We start from the raw sequence: 21,659 nt of genomic DNA, 5'->3' as shown, positions 1-21,659 counted from the left end.
TAATTTAAAAATTAAGAAAGTACCCTTACCTCTTTATAAAAAAACTTTCATAGCACGTGTGCGGTACTCAATAATATTCTAAATAATATTCCATTTTAAAGGGTCACAATTAAGACAACAGATTTTGGTAAAAGGTTATCTTACCTACCAAGCAGCTTGCCAGACTCACCGTTAACACGTGAGCAGTCTCTGTAGAGCTTGCTGGATTCTGTGGTCCGCCCATGTGCATCTTGCTGATGTGAGTGTTCAGGCTACCTAGACTTTTAAATACACAACTGCATTCTGTACAATTATACGTAGGGCCATTCTTGACCTTCAAAAACAAAAAAGAAAAAACAACTTTTTACCATTAACTATGAGATAAAAATATTTAAATTACAGCAAATTGTAACATACCATTCCATTAAAAATGACAGAAGTAACCTATTTAACATTACTTTTTCTCTTCAATTGGATAGCTCTAAAATCAATGACCCAAGTCTTGAATCAACACTGCCAGTGTGAGATTAATCAAAACTTAAAAGTCTTTTCTATCAATTAGAACAGGTTCAGAAGTAAGAGGACAGACTTTCCAATTATTGTAATTTGGTGAAAATAAGACAGCTGACTTATATTCTCAGTTTCTTCAGTGGTTACGTACAGTGTAAAATAATAAGGTCTACGAAGGTGTAAACGGCACTGTAACTAAGCCTTTGGCCGTTCCTATATACATGTTGGGAAGGATGGCCACAGGCTGAACGTTTTCATTACCAATCCCTATAGTCAACCTGTTATAGCTATGATAAGGCCAACAGTGGTCACCAGAGAGGAGAGAAATGCAGCGGGGCCTGCAGACACACAGAAAGCACCCAGACTATTCTTTCACCCATTATTCAAGTTCAGCATTAGTTATCCTTATAATTATCAAGGCCAGCCTAAAAACTGACCGGCCTCTTCTATACATAGAAACTGTTCCACTTCTAGCACCTTGTTAAGAACCAAATTTAAGGTGTTAGTTTCATCACAGGACTAGATAACATTTACAAACCAGTCCTCAGAGGTCGTTTCTGGAACATGGCCATCTGCCACCACAGGTCCAGGGGATCTGAGGCCAGGTGCCGGGGGGGGCAGGTGCCAGGAGAGCCCCTACCCTTCTGGAGGGGTTTCCTGACCTCAGGGGCAGCAGCAAGCATTTCACAAGCCTGCTCGGAGGTGCCGGTGAGGGTTCTCTGGGTGCCACGCAAGGAAATAGTCACCTTGAAGCAATCGTCAGCACACAGAGGCAGCTCCCCAAGAATAATTGGTCTAAGCCACTTCTACTCTCCTGAGATCTAAAGGAAATCTCACTCCATATTATCACTGCCTCACTAATATTTATGTGTCCTTCCTCAAGTATGTTGGTCTTGGATAATAAAACTTAGTTTGTAAAAGTAACTCATTGCATATGGAAGGTCAAATCTGCTTATAAACTATGTGAAGTATGTATGAACTTTTTATTTCAGTAATACTGAAGGCATTATTCCAAGGAAAACATTTAAAAATACACATTTGCTTTTAAAAAATGAGTCTTCATTCTGCAAAACAGTTACATAAAAGAAAATGATCCGTGATAGAAGTATCTGTCACTTAGATGTTTATTTATATTCTACAATTAAGACTATAAAAAAATTTTTTTTAATTTTTATTTATTTATGATAGTCACAGAGAGAGAAAGAGAGAGAGGCAGAGACATAGGCAGAGGGAGAAACAGGCTCCATGCACCAGGAGCCCGATGTGGGATTCGATCCCGGGTCTCCAGGATCGCGCCCTGGGCCAAAGGCAGGCGCGCCAAACCGCTGCGCCACCCAGGGATCCCTACAATTAAGACTATAAATAAAACACCAAACCATAACAGTAAGTAGGAGCAAAGGATAACCTGCTTACAAGACACACTTCCAGAGGCTTTATAAATCAGTATGATCTGCAGACACAAGAAATGGTGAACATGAGTGTCACTGAAATAGTTAACACAGAGAAAAACAGACCAGGGCTCTGGCTGGTAAAACATGGACAAGGCCACATGTGAGTCTAGCAATAATAATAGGAATAGGAAAAATACTTTGTTCCCTTAATTTATTTTTTCTCTTTCAATTTTTTACACTTGACAGTATCTGTGTTTCAAATTTGCTAAAGGGATGAAGTATGTTAACAATGAGATCAATGGATCATAACTAATAAAGGTATAATTAGTTTCATACATTTATTCATCAAAGCTATAACAGCATGAAAAAATAATTTTATATTTCTGCAATATATAAGCCAAAACGTTTCCACACACAGATCTGTTTCTTTCTCTTTCTCTCTCTCTCTATATATATGTATTTGCTTGCTTGTTTGTTTAAAACAAAGTCTGCTCTGTACAAATTCTAAATCTGCATTTTGAAAGTAGACAGTGATTTCTCAGGCTGACTCTTTCCCTCCAGAGCCATCCACTAAAACCTGTGAGGACCACACACACCCAAGTGCCATGTTTACCTCTGAGTGAACTCTCTGCACATGTGACTGCAGGTTCCCTTTTTGTGAAAAGGCAGCAGGACAAAAGGCACAGGCGTGGGGTTTTTCACCTGTATGTTTAATCATGTGAGTTTGCAGTGCCCCCTTCTGGTTAAAAGCTTTCCCACATTCAGTACATTTAAACGGCCTTTCACCTAGAGACGGAAAAAAATGATCAAAATGTAATTCCACATTGTATGAGCATCTGATGAATTAAAAGAGAAATGCATTACCTCCAAACTCGAGACCCCAAACCTATCTGTCCAGACAGAACACAGCCTGTACTGTAGACTCATACATCCACTGTCTACTCAAAATCTCAGTTAGGACCAAGGCCACACAAAGGACAGAAAAGCCAACGTTACCATCCAGGTCTAGCTAGTGCTAAGGCACACGTCCCGTCTTTCCCTTTGAGCCATATCCTGAATCACCCAAAAGCGAGTGTATTTCCTACCTGTGTGTATCCTAATGTGCCGAGTTAGCTGACTTGGCTTCTGAAATGTCTTTCCACAGTGTGGGCATGAATATGTGAATCCACTCCTGTCGATGTTCCGATTATAAGACCTTGTACTTGATACCCTAGGATAACACAGGGGGAAATATTCATGAAGTCATCTCCTCTGTATCGCAATTTCAAGATTAAAACAATACCAGCAAGTGTGGCTGACCAGTGGTCAGAACATGCTTCAGTGAGAAATCACATTTAAGTGTGTCTCCACAAACACGCACAGTTGTTCTGTGTGTTCATTACCATAAAATTCATTTTACCTATCTGATGAAAAGATAAACTTAGTTTTGCTTTTTCTTGGTGGGGAGAGGTCAGACCGTCCCTTCTGGACATAGCTCTACCTGTGGTGGTCAGACATACAGACATGAGTGGGTATGATCCCTGCACTGCTGAGTCTTGCTTCATTCTCCAGGCTCCTTCCTTACAACACCATCCACAGGCTGCTGATCCCAAAGTTCTCCCTCCAGCAACCCAGATACAGCCCTAGACAACTCCCTGTCCACCTGACATCTCTGTGCTCAGCTACCTGGCAGCTGTGAGCTAGTATGAACTGAACAGGATTCTGCTCATCCACCTGCTGTGCTCCCAGGCAGGACATAGCAGCTCCCATCTGGGCAAAGTCAATCCTGAGGAGTCGCCCCAGATTCTTGCTCTCTCTCACCCCTGACTTCAAGTCCATCTCCAAAAGTTACTGGTTTCACTCAAAATACCTGCAAAGATGCTTAGGCCTCTCCACAGTCCAGTCATCAGACCACCATCTGAGAAGTGTCCTCTTTCCACATGAGGATTCACTGGTATCCTTGCCTCCATAACACACACACACACACACACACACACCCAGCAGCCATGCCACAGTTAAGTTGGGGCAGGCTTCCCACTACCTTTGGGATAAAATCCTCATTCCCAGGACGGCCTCGGAGGCCCTTAACCCCTGGGCCCCACCTCCTTCAAACCTCCACTGTGGCTCCCAAGCGCCAGCCTCCTTTCTGTTTTCAAATGCAGAGAAAACTCACCGCAGCTGAGTTGGGGCAACTGCTCTCCCATCTGCTGTAATCCCCTTCTCAGGAATGGCAGTGCCCTCCTCACTTCAAACATCCTCCCCTCCTCAGCATGGCCTGCCTAAAACAGTCCACTCGCCAACCTGCCCACCCTTCCAGCACTGCCCCACAGCAACCCAGTTTCATTTCCTTCTCCACACAAGCACTGTCTGAAACTGTCTCACTGACTATCTCCCTAATAAATGAGCACTCCATGAGGATGAGGCTGACTGGCTGGCCCATCCCTACATCCCAGAAGAGCCAGAAGCCAATGTGGCCAAGGGCATGCTGGCTGCCTAGACATCATTCATCACCTCTCCAAAACCCTTGGAGACACATCAAAATTGCCTGAGTTAAAACTTCATCAAAATAAAAATCTAGTGTGATAGAGCACAGACAGTCTGGTCTGGGAGTTTAAAAATCACTGAAGCAGTGACGTCTTTGATGGGCACAATTAGCCAACAACAGGCAAAGTGGGGGGCATAGGAAGGGTAAGGGAGCACTGGCCCTGTGGGGGCTGTGGTCCATGCTTCTAAAACACAGCGCCTAAGAGGATAAATAAATCCTACAGAGCCTTCACACACTTTTGTGGTGGTTGTAGTTGTTCTTTAAAAGCACACATAATTCCTAAACTTCAGAGCTTGGAATGGCAGTGAGCCAAACTGGTAAGAGCAGTTAAAACTGATACTGGCTTTTACAGTGTGTTGGCGAAATCAGCTCGAGTGTGACAACTGAGCATGGCCATCAGCTAACCAGAGCACAAGGGGCCAGAGGGTGCTTTGTATTTCATTTTGCTAAGAAAATGAAAATTCAATAAAAAGATACAATTAGGAATAAACCAAATATGAAACCTTGAAAGACATGTTAAGTTTTACTAGAAATAAATGCATGTATGCATTTAAGTACAGTCATATTTGCTACTATTATGAGCTCTAAAACTAGGCAGTAAAAAAATAAAAAATAAAACCAGGCAGTTATTAGGGTTTAAATCCTTGACGCTTGAAATCTTTGAGCTATAAAACCATGGGAAAGTAACTTATACTCTAGGGCTTCTCATTCACTAAGTGGGGACATTAAAGTATCCTGGTCTGGTAGGGCTGCTAGTCATGATTAAATAAAGTCTTACGGACATATATTAACATACACACCAAGCACTGTGTCAGGAACACGTAAGTTCTAAACAGGTAGTATAAATAAACTAATTCGTTCAAAAGGGTGCTGACCTGGCCTTTGCAGATCTACTTTATACACCTTGTCACTTTGCTATAAAAACGTTTTGCCAATACCTTGTTCTGCAACCTTTAACACTATAATACTAGCTAAAAATTTCTGCTCATGCAGCCTGATGCCTATTTAAAAATTTTTCAGCTTATCTTTCTTACCGGAGACATGACTACACGTTTTAGGATATCCTGACACCACGACGAGATTAGCATCTGTGTAGCCGTTTCTAAAGTAGACAGTATTTTTAACTAAACCCAGCAAACTACACCAATCTTTAATATATTGTATAGATTTCTTTTTTTCTAACAAGCCCAAGCAAAGGCTCATACCTAATTTTGTAATGAGTCTTCATGTGCTCCTTCAGCTGTGAGGATGTCTCAAACTCCTTCCTACAGGCCTTGCAGGTGTGAACCCGGTTCCCGGCCAGCTCCTGGCGGTGTTCTTCCATGTGTATGGCCAACTGGCTCTGCAGAGTGAACTCATCCCCACACTCAGAGCAGATGAGATTCTGCAAAAGCAAAGGCCATCCGTGAGTAGAGTAAGTGTTTCAAGACCATGACTTCTTAAAACAACTGGTACTGGAAATGATCAATACACAAACTACTCTTTCCTCTAGAACAAACACTATTTTCACTCTCAAAAAATGTGTCAATCTGTCCAAATATGAATATATAAGAATCATCTCCATTGGAAGAAAAAGACAGGCATGGAAACAGGTGAGAGAACAATGCCATTTCTGAGCACAGTGAGCTCTCTAACTGGCTGCTGCGCACCTGCCATTTCATACATCTGTGCTGTGCAAATGTTAGAGAAGCAGAATGACTTCACCACCACAGAAGGGTCAGGAACAGAATTCAAATGAAGATTACAATTTAATAGACTCCCTTAAAACAAAATGACAGCCGATAAATTTTTAAACGGAAACACTTATCATTGTTTCAATCTGTTTTACAGGCAGCCTCTCACAGAGAACTCTGGGACTCTGTCCAGACACGGCTTGCTCGGCACTGGAAACAGGTGTATTTGAACAGCGCCGTGAAAGAAGTGTAAAATACACCCAGGATTTCAAACACTTCTGCAAAAAGCAATAAAACAGCTCAATAACATTTAATATGAATAATATTTTGGATGTATTTTCAAAATAAGACATAGTAAAATAAAACTTATTTAATCTGTTGTGTTTGCGTTTTTACTTTTTTACTATGGCTACTATAAATTTTAAATGACCCCTCTGTCAATTGGGCAACATGGGCCCATATGTTCTAGAGTTGGGTGGTTCCCCACCAGCTATAGCACTTGGGTGTTAACCACCCTAAGTCTGTGACACGGGGATGCCAGTAGCATCTGCCCTCACAGGGTTATTAGGAAGTTAAACAAGATGATCCATGCAGGATGCACAACAGAGAGCATGGCACAGAGGGAGAATTCAGGGACTCTCCTCAATAGGAACTGCTGCCTGACCACAAAGTGTGATTAGCAGATTCATTCAGAGTCCAGCACACAATTTTTTAAAAGATCTTCAAAATAAAGTGTCCAAACATGGAGAAAAAATGAGTGTAATCTGTCAATGAGCATAAACTGTTATTTCCAAATAGCAAAACAAAAACAAAAATGGGTAAAAATCAATTTTATTTCAATATATTTTAATTTGAAAATATATCAAAATATTCACATAGTAAAAGTTATTGAGCTATCGTTCCATCAGACTTTCTTTTCATTCCCGTACACAACAGTCCAGTCAGTGTGAGTATGCCCCACAAAATGACTATTTCATCAATACCAAGAGCATCCCTGGCAGAAAAAGACTAGCTGAATGGAGTATGTTGAGCGATTCAATAAAGACTTCCACTTAAATAACTTGTTAGTATTATTATATAATTAAAGAAATAATGAACTACTAAATTGTCAGCATCTTGATGATAAAATTCTTTTTGGGAAGCTGTCAAAAAGAAAAAAAAAATACCAAACATAATCTGGTGCATCCTTTTAAAAAAAAATTAAAAATCACTCCCAAATGTGTAGGGCAAAACTGTCATTTCCACCAAGGACCCCCAGAACTGGTGCCCCACCCTGTAACTGGGAAGTAAAATGTAGCTCCCCTGCCCTGGCCCGTCCTCACCCCACTCATCTACTGCTCTGGCTCAGACTCATCCTCTCCTTACTTTTTTGCCAAGTGATGGGATTGGTCTATTTCAGAAGCTACCTACACTTGTCAGGATTCTGAATGAAAGCCCTGTTCACACCACTTCCGTCATGGGCAGGAGCCCTGGGGCTGCAGGCAAAGTGCAGCACAGAGTGGCGAGTGTCTTCGGCGTCTCCACTTCACACCTCGAAAGCCCGGGGCACCAGGACAGCCTTCCCCCCTACCCCCCACCCGCCGGCAACTGCGAGAAAACCCCAGCAAGGAGCCCACACACCCCTGCTACCTCGAGGACTGAGGACCAAGGGCCACTAAGGGACATGCCACGTCTAGCATCCTCCACGTTCAGAGCTACCGTCATTCCTCAAGCCTACAATGACCACTTTCTCCCCTAGAAACAGACCCTTCTGGGTAATTCGTCATGGACGAGTGGCAAGCACAGCATTCTGATCAGCCTCCACCCTGCTGAAGATCTAATTTTTACAGGTCAGAGTACAAAACATGAAACATACTTGCTGCCCTGAGCCCCCCACCCCAGGGCCACAGCCTGATCCTTCCCTGCAGCCCCATCTCCTGGACCTTCACTCACACCCTCTAGATGCCAGCACTGGCTCCCTGCCCTGGGCTTCCTTGGGGGCCTCTGGGTTCCCCATCCCACTGCCAAGCTCTTCAACTGAGGTCTTTATAGTCACTGCATCTTTCACTCTAATTTCCCTTTTTTCTCTATTCGTTTTTTCATTTGTTTCAAAAAAACTCACAAGGCAATTTTGGGATGACTGCTTTAAAATCCTTGCCCAATAATTCTGACATCAGGGTCTGTTCCATGTAGGAATCTGCCGTCTTTTTCTGTTAGAGCTGGAACTATCGTGGCTCTTGGTCTGCTGAGTGATTCTCAACCATATCCTGGACATTCTGGGTGTTATACTGTGAGGCTCTAGGTCTGTTTTAGCAGCCAGTCACTCTGCCTGGACGCAGCATGGGACAACGTCAGGGATGGAGGTCACCCTGCAGCGCCCCACTGACCCCAGGGGTGGAAAGCACAGCATGGACTAGGCCATCTGGCACCACCTGGTTAACGTCACTGCTGCCAGGGGCAGTGAGGTTCAACTCCACCCTGACCCACTGACACTCAGAGAATCAGGACCCTGCCTGCTGGGCAAAGTAGGAGAGGTCAGCTTCCAGCACGGCTCTGCTAACACCAATGGGTGGGGGACCTGGGTGTCACCCTTCTGCCAGGAGAGGGATGCAAGATTAGCCCCCTCCCTAATCCCAGGCAGCCATAGGATCAGAAGGCCATCTGTTTCTGAGGAACAAGGGACACCATGGGCTGGAAGAGGATCACTTGCAGCTTTGCAGTTGGGGATTGGTGGGAGCATCGTCAAAAAGATTTTGTCGGTAAACCACCCTCTTGCCAGTTTTGGCAAAGGGGAACCAAGTTTTCTTGAAGCGTTTTGTCTGTGACTATTGGCAGAAGGCTAGAGGCTGGTCCAGCAACCCATCCAGGTGTGTGGGAGGGAGAAATGCCCCAGAATTCACTGCCACGCTGCTGCCCGGCCCCAAAGCCCCTGAGTGACCTATCTCCTTCCTGCTCCTTCAGGGTTATGTCCTCACTACACAGTGGCAGTGGGGGGGTGGGGGGGGCAGATAAGGCTCCTTCATGTTAGCTGGACTCTTACAGGCTATTGACTTCTTCCTGTCCTAACATATCAGATTCACTTCAAGTCACTGAGGAATATAAACACACCAAACAGAAAAAGGTGGCCAAAGATGTATGATTTTTAACATCTGTGGGCAAGACTGATAACAGCGTTCCAGTATCTTACAGGGTGACACTTCCTCACTGAGCATATGGCATCCGGCCACAAGCTGGACTTCCCAGCCTAAGTGCTCCAGCCCCCTGCATGCCCCTTCCACCCCCTATCCTCGAGCCATGGGAGGTGACCTAGGAGGGGCAGGCGGAGTCCCGGACAACTCAGATGGCACAGGAGCCCCCTGGCTCTGCACTGCACAAGGCCGGCCAGGCGACAGAGGGCCACTGTGAGGCTGGACCCCACCACAACCAGGTACAGGAAGAGAGCCCTCATTTTCATGCGCACGGCCAACACACCCACGGCCAACACACCCACGACCAACACACCCACGACCAACACACCCACACCTGAACCAAGCCCAGCCGAGCCTTGTCTCCTGTGCCCCTCAAGAAGCCCCAGTCACAAGCCCCTGCCTGGCCCAGGATGCCCATGTTGGTTACGGAGGATCCCGCCCCAGTTTCCAATAGCCCCCTCCGGGCTGCACACGTCTACACTGCCCCGCCGTTGCTGCAGGCCCTGCCAGAGCCCCTGCAACTACTCGCCCCTCCGCCACAATCATTCACCACAGAGACGCATGATCTGTCCTGCTCCAAGAGAATCAAGAGACAGGACAGCAACAGTACTAAGAAGTGAAGTCTAATCCTCCTCCCAGGAAGTACGTGTTTCTCAAAGACCTTTTTAGGGAAAAAACCAGCAGTGAGAGATGATGAGACGCTGACCTCCTCACAAGCAGGGCAGCGAAAGGCACAGACAGCTGAGGTCTCAGCGGTGACACCGAGGGTCAGCTGAGGCCAGCTGCCCGCACATGTGGCTTCCAGGACAGGACGTCAGAGCACAGCTTAAATTGACAACAAACTGACAGCAGCAAAGAGTTAAAGAGTAGATCATCCTCAGAGGGGCAGGTGGTGAGCCCCACTTGGAGGAACAATGTGGGAAAGAACATGGGCAAAGGGTGTGCAAGAGAAAGTACATCGCAGGGAAGATTCTGAAACTAATGTCCAAGAAACTAAACACCTGGAAATGATAAATTAGTGACTCCCATTCCCCATCCCAGAGAAAGTCATAGTCGATCTTAGAAGACAGCCCCGAAGAAGAGGTGCCATGAAGCACATGGGTGGCCACGAGGGGACAGCAGGGAACAGCCGTGCCCTGGGTGCCACAGCCGTCCTCACCCACCCCGGGTGACCCTGTTGGCTGTCCCAGCCCAGACTGATTCAACACTGTCAACATGTTCACTTTTCCCCTGTAACAATCTAAACATTTAATTCAGTCAAAATAAAAGTACCAGATGATTTTTAACTAGGCGAAATTCTAAAATTCACATTACTGGTAAACCAGAAAAGGAAAACAGGAACCCTTCGAACATTTGCTTATCATTACAGAGAAACAGCGCAAAGACAAAGATGACACAAGGTGGAGGTCCCCAGGAAGCCCCGGGAGGACAGGGCAGAGGGTACAGGGGCGGCAGTTCTTCTGATGCTCCTTGTTTGTGCCATTTTGACTTGTAATAGGAAGTGACTATCCACATATTCAAAACTGAAGCCCCCCTCCCTGCCCGCCCGGCCCCAGCCCCTACCGGCTCTAGGCTGGCTGTGTGGTCACACTGACTGAACCTGAGGAAGGGCAGTCAGGAAGAAAAGGGAAAGGGTGTGCCTAAAACAGGAAGCCCTGAATCGACTTCAATCCTAGAGGATTTTTAGTAGGCTTCTTGGGGGGAGGGGGGGGGCGGCACTGAGCCAGGCTACTGTAAAACTATTTCAGAGGTAATTACAGGATAGAGCAAAAGAGGGAGTGAGTGTGCCACTGCTGGGGGCCAGGTCCCCAAAGCCCCCATCATGGAAGATGGGACACAGGACACAGGAACCTGAGCTGGTGGGAGGCAAAGCAGTCCTGTAAGGAGTGAGTGGAGGTGGAGGGATTGGGTGTGAACTCCCGAGCTGTGAGATGTGTGCATGCTGCACCGCACATGGACCTGTGCTAGGAGATGCAGTGGGGTTTTAAAAATAATAATTTTAGATTTGGGAAGAATCTGTAACCAAGTTACAAGAACCAGAATCATAAATGAATAGCTTGCTTGCTGTAGCTTTGTTCGTAAAGACAGAGGCTGAAAACCATCGTGTGTCTGCCAGGAGAGACTTGCTGATTGTGACGTATGTGTGCACAATGTAATGCCATGTGCTGTTCACAAGACAGCTCCACGATGCACAGAGGTGTCACAGAGCAAAGGAGCAGGAAACTGAAGACAACAGGCACAGAACGGATGGCTTGTACTCTCAAGGCTGCGGAGGACATCTGTCTGTGCCCAGAATGCCTGGCTAAGGGCACAGAAGCTGCTTCCAGAACTAGAAATCATGTTCCACGCCCTCCTCTACTCTGATTTCTTACTGGGTACATGCACAACTTGGGCCAGAATCCTTTAGTATACCCTTTAACACAGGCACTTTCTGCTTTCCAAAAAAGACAAAAGCAAAAACAAAAAAACAATGAGTTGAAACAAGGCAGACCTACACTCTGCAGAAGGTGAAAAGCAGCACAGGCTTTCTAGAACATAATGTGGCATTCTATAAAGAACTTGAAAAAATGGTATTAATTCAGTAAATCCAACCATAGGAATCCATCCTAATGAAATAATTAAAGATGTATACAAAGATCTACTATGTATAATATTTTCAAAGTGTAAGTAATTTAAATGTTAAATAACAAAAGAAATGATTGCATATCATTATGCTACATCCAGATGCAGAACACAAATAACGTAATTTAAGATGCTGACATGGAGAAACACTCATAATGTAGTAAGTGAAAATGGGGAAAGATATATTTACAAATATATTAAGGAAAAACAATAGGTTATAAAACAGCATAAATATTTTTAAATTAAACTATTCTTAAATACATAAACTATTATGGAAAGCATATAGAGAAAAAAAAAAAAAAGGCTGAAAGACTCTGTGTTCACTCTCTCCAAATGCTGTGATTCTCATTTCTTCTTCTATGTTATTACTCTTGTTAATCTTTAGTTTCTCATTTTTTCCAAAATAAACACATATTATTTATACAATTCACTTTTAAAAAGATAAAAATAAATTAGTTTATATTAAAAAGTAAAGACATATATAAAAAGAAGAGACAAACGTATATCGGAAGTATGAATTCCATTTTTATATATGCAATTTAAATACTGTATTTGTTTTCCTGTCTCAGGAGGAAAGTATACCAGATAGTTTTCTGTAACCATCCCTCAACAGTAGAATTAAAGGTGACTTTTATTTTCTCCTTTTTACTTTTTGCATTTTCCTAATCCTACACAATAATAATCAGAGATGGGGGGGGAATTAATGTTTTTAAAGGAACAGTCATTTGTACCTCCAATCAGGCCCACACCCCTCGAAGCAATGGGAAGCCCCCAGTTCACACATCAGCAACACACCCCATTCACGTCAATGCACTCCCAAGACACCTGTGGCCCTTTCAGGATTGTTCACTTTGGTGTATAAACTGCTTTGAGTCACCATGAATGTCTTCTCTTCTCTCAAATTCCCACAGGTTGGGGGATCCAGAAGCTGAACGAGGAGATACTACTGTCTCCAGAAACAGAACGTTTACTTTGACCACTGAGGAATCCTGCATGGGCATAGCTGGATCTTCTGAATATGCTACACATTGAAGCGTCTGCCCTAAGGGGCTGACGTGGCCAGAAAATAAAACGTTTTGTCAGTGAACTAGAGAATTAGGCAAGGCACACTGAATGATTAACTCCTGGAAATCTATAGGAAAGGCTTTTTAAACTAGTTGATACCTAAAATCCCCCTGACCAAGGATTAGATGCATTTTAAAAATCCATCAACAAAGTATAGGCCAAAATAATTACCTCTTCCTTTTCATGTAGCATAATATGCGCTTTGAGACTAGCCACTCTGGAGAATTTCTTGTTACACACAGGACAGGTAGGATCTTCCCCATTGTGGGTGCATTTATGAAGTGTCAAGTTGAATTCAACATTAAATGTTTGGGGGCACTGGTCACATCGATGTGGCTATTTGGAGAGAAAAGTCAAGAAGCCACTGAAACACAATCTTTCCACAATAAATGCCATTCAAATATTAACAAGTACCATAATCTAAAGACAATCTAAGGAACTGCTGGAGTCTCTTCTGAACCTAAAGTCAATAAATCCAAAATGGACACGGCAAAGCTCCTCACAGAATTTCTCAAAGGATCTGACTATAAGGACGACAAAACATCTGTACAAAAAATATCCTGAACGAGAAACTCTGCATATAAACGTATCAGGATATAGTCTCCATGGAAATAAACATGAAAAACTTCAGCTCATCAGGGTGAATTTTTCCCTTCTTTTCTGACCAACCCCACTGCTCTACATAGAATCACTCCCAGTAAAGTCAGTACTCATAAAAACTTCTACTAGATTTTAAGAGTGTTGCTTAACACAGTCTAAAATTTTCCCCAAATGAAAGGTATTCTCCTTAGTTATAGAAAGATAAAGTAACCACTGGTATTTCTCTCTGAATATCAAGATACCAACAAGCCAGTATTTTCACATTTTCAACTTAGGAGGGTAAAACAAGTTATCAGTACTGATGATGTTATATATTATCCTACGTTATATGGAATATTCACGCTGAAAGCAAAACCAGTTGGTGGTATCCTGTTCCCTAGAGAAGAGGTCCCTGGCATTCTCCTGACCATTTCAAATAGCTCCCTGGCAGCCATTCTCCTAACCTCGGGAAACTCAATGATTATTTTTTAATGGTAGTTTAACTGCTACTTTCTATCTACTAGGCAGATCATTCCATTAAGACACTAACACTCTTAACCTCACCCACACCGGGCCCTGAAAACGAGGACTCAAATCTCTAAGAGTGTTACTCTCTGCTGAAATGAGATCTGACATTTCTGGAATACCATTTTAAAAGGCACAACCCCTTCAGGATAACACTCCTTGCTGAAGAAAAAAACACATCGAGATATACCAATTCTGCTGCATTCAGTCACACAAAAACCAAACTACTGAAAGTCCTGTTTTGAGGCAATTCCTTTGTCCGCTGATACAGAGCTACAACACATAGATTGACTAGACAAGCTCTACTTGATCTCATTAACCAATATAAGGGTCAGGAGTATGCCTACAACTGAACACAAAACATCCAGAGACGTGTTCATGTCAGATAAAATGCCCCACAATTTACGGATCTAAAATACAAGAAAAAATTTTATTTGACATGCTGATGTTTTACAATACCTCCAGTTTCAACGCTCACATTTCTGACATCCCTCTTGAGAATACATACCTTGTCATTTCGCTCGTGATCCCTCATGTGGCGTTGAAACTGGGACTCTTTTGGAAAAGATAGCAGACAGATTTCACACTTATGGAAGTTTGGAACTTGATAGGCATAATTAGTGTTCTCCGCATTCAATGTTAAAACTCCATCTATAAAATTGCATAAGTATAGACAATAAGTACCAGTTGTTATTCTCATCACATAAATAAAACTAAGTTATTTGGTTATTGTTTAGAAACCAAATTATGTCAGAGATTTATAAGAGAATTTAGAAGAAATTAATGATATCTTGAATTTTTCGAATGGACATTTTTAAGTCAGAAAAAATGTTGGGATGACTGGGGCACAGGACAACAGAATTCTACGCACCCGCTAGTAACTGATCTTTAGAAATGTGAAACTAAACTCCTGAGGTTGAGATTCATGCAAAGGCACGCAAAAGCCACGACATCTCTTAGCCTTGCCTTCATGCTTACTATGGTTTCAAAGTCACTGGAAATCACAGAGGCATTTCGCCTACGTCACTCTGAGAGTCCATCAGTAACCCACACACTGTTCAACACTGTTCATCTTAAGTCGCTCAGCAAACAAAACTCAAGTAGAAGCATAAATGCTAATTCACTAGTTCAATCTACCTCTGAAAACTGCTGGAGTGCGAGATTAAGTCAGAGAGGAAAAACTTCTATTCTCCCACATGGTTAGGGTTTAGGAAGACCTCTGTCTGCAGTGCTTTGGACAATCCTTAGGCTTCACGATGCACTTCTATAGACCCATGCAGGTCAATGGCTATAAACATAAAAAGTATTTTCAAATAAAAATATGTGATAATCACAAAAACTTGTCAAGAATCTCAGAAAATAAAAATGTCCTAAACCTCTACTGTTCTTTAAAATAATAAACTCCAAAAAAATAAAATAAAATAAAATAAAATAAAATAAAATAATAAACTCCAAGTCTTATAATTTAGGCACAAATATATAATACACTTTAATGATACAAAGACCAGAAATAATACGTCACATACAATTCTTTGTATCAACATGACTCAAAAATTACTGAAATGTAGAAATTTGGAAGTAAAGTAGGGTTGATTTTAAGCCTCAAGGAAGCTCCAGAAAGCCTATATCTCAACTGTCCATGTGGTAAACATGGGCATTCCAAATTCTCCATGGACCTTAAATCCCTCCTTGGAGAAAACAGCCTGCAGTTCCAGCTTTGGCCAGAAGTCCCCCAGTCCCGACAGTGGCCAAAACTGAGCAATTCTCCAGATGGGAGGTGGCAGAGACCAAGAAGGTGGAGTAGAGAGCCATGGAGAAGGCTGGCGACACCTTCAAGAATTCTTACAGCAGATCCTTGAGTAAACCGATTCCAGTTTCAAGAAACACTAATATAATTCAACAGAACAGCTCATCCAGAATGGGTCTACCACAGAAAAGATACACGTAATTTTATTCTATTTATTCTTCACTATACCCACATTCTATTCAAAGACCATGTATTCAAAACTTCTACATTAAATTAGCAACAAAATGTTTTATGCTCTCCAGGCCCAAATACAATAATTGTTGGGACCACATCAATTGATATACTATCCCCTTTGAGAAAGTTTGTATTATAGGAAGAAATAGTTTAGAGATTGAGAATGTTCAAGTAAAATATCTGTTGAAAACTGTGTTTTAAAAGCTCAGTAGCGGGGGGGCGGGGGGGGGAATCCCTGGGTGGCTCAGCGGTTTGATGCCTGCCTTCAGTCCAGGGCATGATCCTGGAGTCCCGGGATCGAGTCCCGCGTTGGGCTCCCTGCATGGAGCCTGCTTCTCCCTCTGCCTGTTCTCTGCCTCTCTCTCTCTCTCCTCTCTCCTCTCTCTCTCTCTCTCTCTGTTTCTCATGAATAAATTTAAAAAAAAAAATAAATTAAAAAAAAAAAAAAAAGCTCAGTAGTGAATGTTTCTACCTAATGGCCAAATATAGTCATGAGAGCGCTCCTCACTGAAAAGCAAAATTAAAAGGCTATTTCAGGATGTAGAATGAAACAATGTTCACAGCCTCTACCTGAAACTGCTTAAATGTTACCCATAATGAGAAAGGATGTAATTAATTACAAATGATAGATAAAATAATAAGAGATCAGAAACTACACATTTAAAACCAAAACTGACATTGTTTTGCCTAGGAATTAAGATTTTTCCAAAATAGATTTTTATCTAAAGAAGCAAGACTTCCCTCTTTAACAGAGCTCAAAACATAATAAAATTATGTTTTCACTAAGCCCCTTCCCCCAGTGATAATACAGTATTAATTTGGTTCAAAAACAAACTTAAAACAACCCTAATTCAAATTAAAGTGCAATAAAAGGGGAAAACATGCTTTAGTTTCCACGCTGAGTGTAATTTTAAAATCGACAGCATCTCCAGATTTTTACTTTGCTTTGGGGGAACATACTTGTAAACCTGCCCTTTCTCTACACTGGGAAAGCACGAGCCTTTGTCCCAGGGCTCCCAGGGTGAGGCAGGCTCTCTCACGCACACTTTGCTTTCTGTCTGGATGGTGTCCGAGGCCTTAAGATAACCCCCTTCGCCTATCATCTCTCTTCAAGCTCATTTAACTTTCCCCAGTGCATGCATTTTTCAGAAAGAGGTAGACGAAATTGATGTATCCTTAGAACACACTTCAGGAGATCCACAAGCCCTGTGAAAACTTCATGCAAATACCCCATGTCCATGTATTCCCCACAGAGACCACCAGACTTTTTAAGGGGCTAGGGATCCAGGTAAAGTATGACCAAATCAATGGCAGCCTCTTAATGGTCAACCCTCCTGAGAACAGCTGCATTTTTTAGAGGCAGCTGGAGGAACGTCCCATGAGATTTTGGCAACACATATTCCTAAAGTCTCCCAAATCAGAACAGCTATTCTCTAGCCCCCCAACCCCCCACACACATCATAAACATTGAGCTATATGCATTCAACAGTGCTCAGATCTAAGAGTTCATCCAGGTCAGGAGTTTTCAAGTAGGTCTTTTGGCCCACCCCCTGCCCCCTACCCCCTTCCCCCAGAGGCAGGGGATGGATCACCCTGAGATTTCAAGACCACAGGGAGACTCAGTAGGCTGATTCCAGCCGGTTTACCTGGATAGTCACCTGACACACACACACACACACACACACACACACAGGCGTCACCCACATTCTCTTCAACTGCTCATCCTTCATGATACCAAGAACTCAAATTCACTATCAAACGTAAACACAAAGTGATTGCACAAAGATCAGAAATTGTTTGAGCAGCTTTGTTTTCCTTGAAAGAATGTGAAGATGAGCTTCAAAATCAATTTAACTCTTTACATAAAGATTCTTAATAGTACATAATAATAGCTATTTACCAACCAGCCCCAAAATCATCTCAGATTTGTGCAGATTAAATAAACCTATCTCAGAGTTGTACAGATTAAATAAGATAATGCTTCCTGTCACTACTAGAACAAGAACCCACCCATGATTTAGGAACGTGGCCATCTCTCTAATGCTCATCCGCCCACCGATGCCCCAGCTGGCCCTCTGCCACAGCTGTAGTCAGGCCTGGTCTGTAATGGGGACTAGACCAGCTACCCTACAAATTGCTCTTCCCACACCAGACACAGCAAATCAGCCCCGTCAGCCAAATCTTAATGGCAAAGGTCTCTTCTTATCTCCCATCTAAAGAACTAAATTGATCTCTTCTTTGTTGTTTTATAAAGATTTTAAGTGATCTCTAACCCAGGGTGGGGCTCAAGCTCACAACTCAGAGATCCAGTCGCCTGCTGCACTGACTGAGCCAGCGGGGTGCCCTGCTAAGTGACCTTTTATACAAAATGCCTATGATAGGACAGTTCAACAAAATCTATTGCATTTATAACATTTCAATGATTTTCCAATTTGCACCTCCTGACCTAAACCCTCAAGCACTAGGCACTGAAGATCTCATCTCTACATAAATCCTGCTGAGGCATTTTTTATATTAAAATGAGACACACCAGTTCTGTTTCTAAACCAACTGAGCTAACTGCCAAACTCTGCATCTATTTTTATTTTTGTTTTGAATAAAAAGTTTCCAAAAAGTGGTTGACATCTCTACTGCTCTCAGCAGGCCCATCTTTTCTTCCAACATCTTGTCCCCGAGAACTAGGCTCTCCAACCATGGATGTGTTTTCTCTCACTTTTCCATCCTGACACCAGGATGCTTTCTGAGGCCACCAAAAGGCCCTTGGAGAGTCTGACAGCTATCACCCCCACTTCCAGTAGGGTCCCACCTCAGCTACCATACCTCCTCCTTTTTGTTGTTGTTGTTATTATTTGTATTGGTCTCTAGTTTCTTCTCCTTTCTCCTGTTTTCTCCTGCTCCTCCCACACTGGTCAGCGTCCAGGTCTGAGCACGCCGGGACTTTTCCAGGTAAAACTCTGCAGTGCGTGGGCCTGTGAACCCTTCCTACCGGGTCACTGTATCTCCAAAGCCTTGCACAAAACCTGGTACATCCTGAGTGCCTAGCAAACATTTGCTCAATAGTCAGAGATAAGATGAAAGCTAATGACTCTTTGGTCTCTACCCAGTTGTCTAAAGCTCCCAAGACCAGCATATCTAATTTCCACTTGTAGTCTGACTCATGCCCCGCACCTCAATTACCTTAGTATTCTTCCAGCTTATTATGCGTCCACTAACTATTCTTATTTTGTACATACATTCCTTAGCCATTTGCTTGTTCCTTAGGAGCTAGCCGAAACGCACCTACATTATTTTCTCCATAGAATCTCTGTCAGAAAAGTGCGTGCTCGAGTTACAGCACCAGCCGTAAAGCACCTGCTTTCCTCTTCTTGGAACAAACATCTGTCAGCTCAAAAGCACCTGCACCGAGAGAGGTAGGTACTATGAGGGAAGACTCCTGCACTTTTTGAATTTCACCCATTATTTATTCAACAGTATTTACTATTAAGTAAATATTCATTTGGAAATGAAATGTACTCATATAAAAATGTAATCCTAAAAGTATAGCTAATGAAAAAAGCAGTATGTTCTAGATGCTATCACTCCTTTAAAAAAGGAAGGGGGAGGCAAATATACCATGTATTTGCTTGTTTGTGCATAAAACATCCCTGCAAAACTACAGAAAAGAATAATAGCATTATGGGGCAACCCTGGTGGTGCAGCAGTTTAGTGCCACCTGCAGCCCAGGGCGTGATCCTGGAGACCCAGGATCGATTCCCACGACAGGCTCTCTGCATGGAGCCTGCTTCTCCCTCTGCCTGTGTGTGTCTCTGCCTCTCTCTCTCTCTCTCTCTCTCTCTCTCTCTCTGTGTGTGTGTGTCTCTATGAATAAATAAAAAGTCTTAAAAAAAAAAAAAAAAGAAAAAGAATAGCATTGGTTACCAGTAAGAAAAGGCAACTCTCGGGGATCCCTGGGTGGCTCAGTGGTTTAGTGCCTGCCTTTGGCCCAGGGCACGATCCTGGAGTCCCGGGATGGAGTCCCGCGTCAGGCTCCTGGCATAGAGCCTGCTTCTCCCTCCTCCTGTGTCTCTGCCTCTCTCTCTCTCTCTATGTCTATCATAAATAATAAATAAATAAATATATACTTTAAAAAAAAAAGAAAGAAAAAAGGCAACTCTCTGGGGGAGTAGGGCTCCGAAAGGGACTTCCATTTTTTAAAGTTCTGAGCCATTATAACATATTATACGCTCAAAAAGAATTAAATTAAAAAGTGAGAAATAAAATTTACTTGGGGGGAAAAGAGTTATACACTCCATACCCTTGTTGGATTAACTAAGGAAACTAAGACCCCAGAGAAACTTAGCCACTTGGTCAAAATCACACAATCAACCATGGCAGAATGGAGGGTAATTTTCAACTCATAATTCAAGACTCTCTCCTAAGCAGTCAGGCTTCTGTGTCTCTTACGGTCATGATTTCTGAGATGAGACCCCAACTTCAACCTTGTGCCTACTGTAAAACAGATGTACCTGAATTTTAGCAACAGTATTTTATGTTAACTGTAAGCCTAAGACTGTTTATGCTCTTTCAGTATAAAAAATATTTAATTGAGAGTCAAGCCAAAGTACCCTGCTTGTCAAAACCATGGTAGTTTCCATGAGACAACTAGAGTCTGAAACGCTGGTACTGGTTTCTTGATAAATGATAAGAAATATACCTGTGACACAGAGCTAAAGATAAATACCTGGTCAGAGACTCATTAAATGTTCCCTAACAGGGTCAGGTCACTCATGTTCCCACAGTAAAATTCACCTCTACTCAGGTGTGCTTTCAATATGCCCATTTTGTCAGTATTTGTATTTGTGTGCAGTTTCCCTTTCACACCTCGGATTACCACACTGTCTCTGTTTTTAAAAGGAATATCAATCCTCTTTCAAATATTTGCTTTTATTACTTGTACATCTTTATATCTAAAGACTTTAAACTCAGGGGGATGTATATTTAGACACCACACACATTATCCAAGTTTAACAAAACTACAGTGTGTTAAAATTATAACATAATACCTCCAGTATCTATAGCCTCCCCATCTATCTAAAACAATTCTAGGCCCAGGGACTAAAATTAACAGAGTCTTTCTGAGAATGACCCAGAGGTGTACTGCTGAGAATAATGCATCCTTTGACAATACAAACAAATTTTCTATATGTGATAGAATAATTCCTTGCTGATTTGCTGCCATTACTGTTTCTCATCTCCACAAACATACAATTGACATTAGCACTTTAGCACAGCAACAACAATCAAGTAAAGCTAAAGGGCGCCACAGAAAATCATGGACAGCCTGGTCCAAGATTCTGTCCCAATTTCCAATGAAGCATGTATGCACAGTACATATAATTTTAATGCACAATATCTTAAAAAATGGGTATCTATAGATTAAAATATGGGTTACTGGTCACAGACTAGGGGGACAGTGATGAAAGTAGGACTGAGCGCCATAAGATTTAAGAACCTCAGTCCTGCCTGGTGGTTTGTAAGGTCTCCGCAAACCAAAGAATCTGTCACTCAGCTGGATTCCTCATCCAAAGATGAGGCCGTTTTCCATCCTGCAAACATACAGGGTTGTTGCAAAAATCCAAGGTATGAAAAATATGAAACAAAAAG

The 21,659-nt window shown here is 42.6% G+C and overlaps 1 protein-coding gene across 6 annotated transcripts in view; it reads right to left on the bottom strand.

Moving 5' to 3' along the window:
• LOC129495505 (zinc finger protein 236) overlaps positions 1-21,659 on the bottom strand; it is a 108,066-nt gene that overhangs the window by 74,648 nt on the left and 11,759 nt on the right. For 3 of the 6 annotated variants that reach the window (XM_055303076.1, XM_055303080.1, XM_055303078.1), the window contains exons 2-7: positions 14,544-14,686; positions 13,103-13,267; positions 5,610-5,788; positions 2,966-3,090; positions 2,494-2,666; positions 170-313 (exon numbers count right to left, since the gene is read on the bottom strand). In XM_055303076.1, coding sequence (XP_055159051.1) covers positions 170-313; positions 2,494-2,666; positions 2,966-3,090; positions 5,610-5,788; positions 13,103-13,267; positions 14,544-14,686 — 929 coding nt within the window. The remainder of the gene's footprint in view (positions 1-169; positions 314-2,493; positions 2,667-2,965; positions 3,091-5,609; positions 5,789-13,102; positions 13,268-14,543; positions 14,687-21,659) is intronic. The other 3 variants (XM_055303075.1, XM_055303077.1, XM_055303079.1) reach the window with 1 other exon arrangement.

Source organism: Nyctereutes procyonoides, unplaced genomic scaffold (assembly GCF_905146905.1).
Source record: "Nyctereutes procyonoides isolate TBG_1078 unplaced genomic scaffold, NYPRO_anot_genome, whole genome shotgun sequence".
Lineage (NCBI taxonomy): Eukaryota > Metazoa > Chordata > Mammalia > Carnivora > Canidae > Nyctereutes > Nyctereutes procyonoides.
Note: the sequence above shows the minus strand (reverse complement) of the source record. Positions and strands in the feature narration are given on the sequence as shown.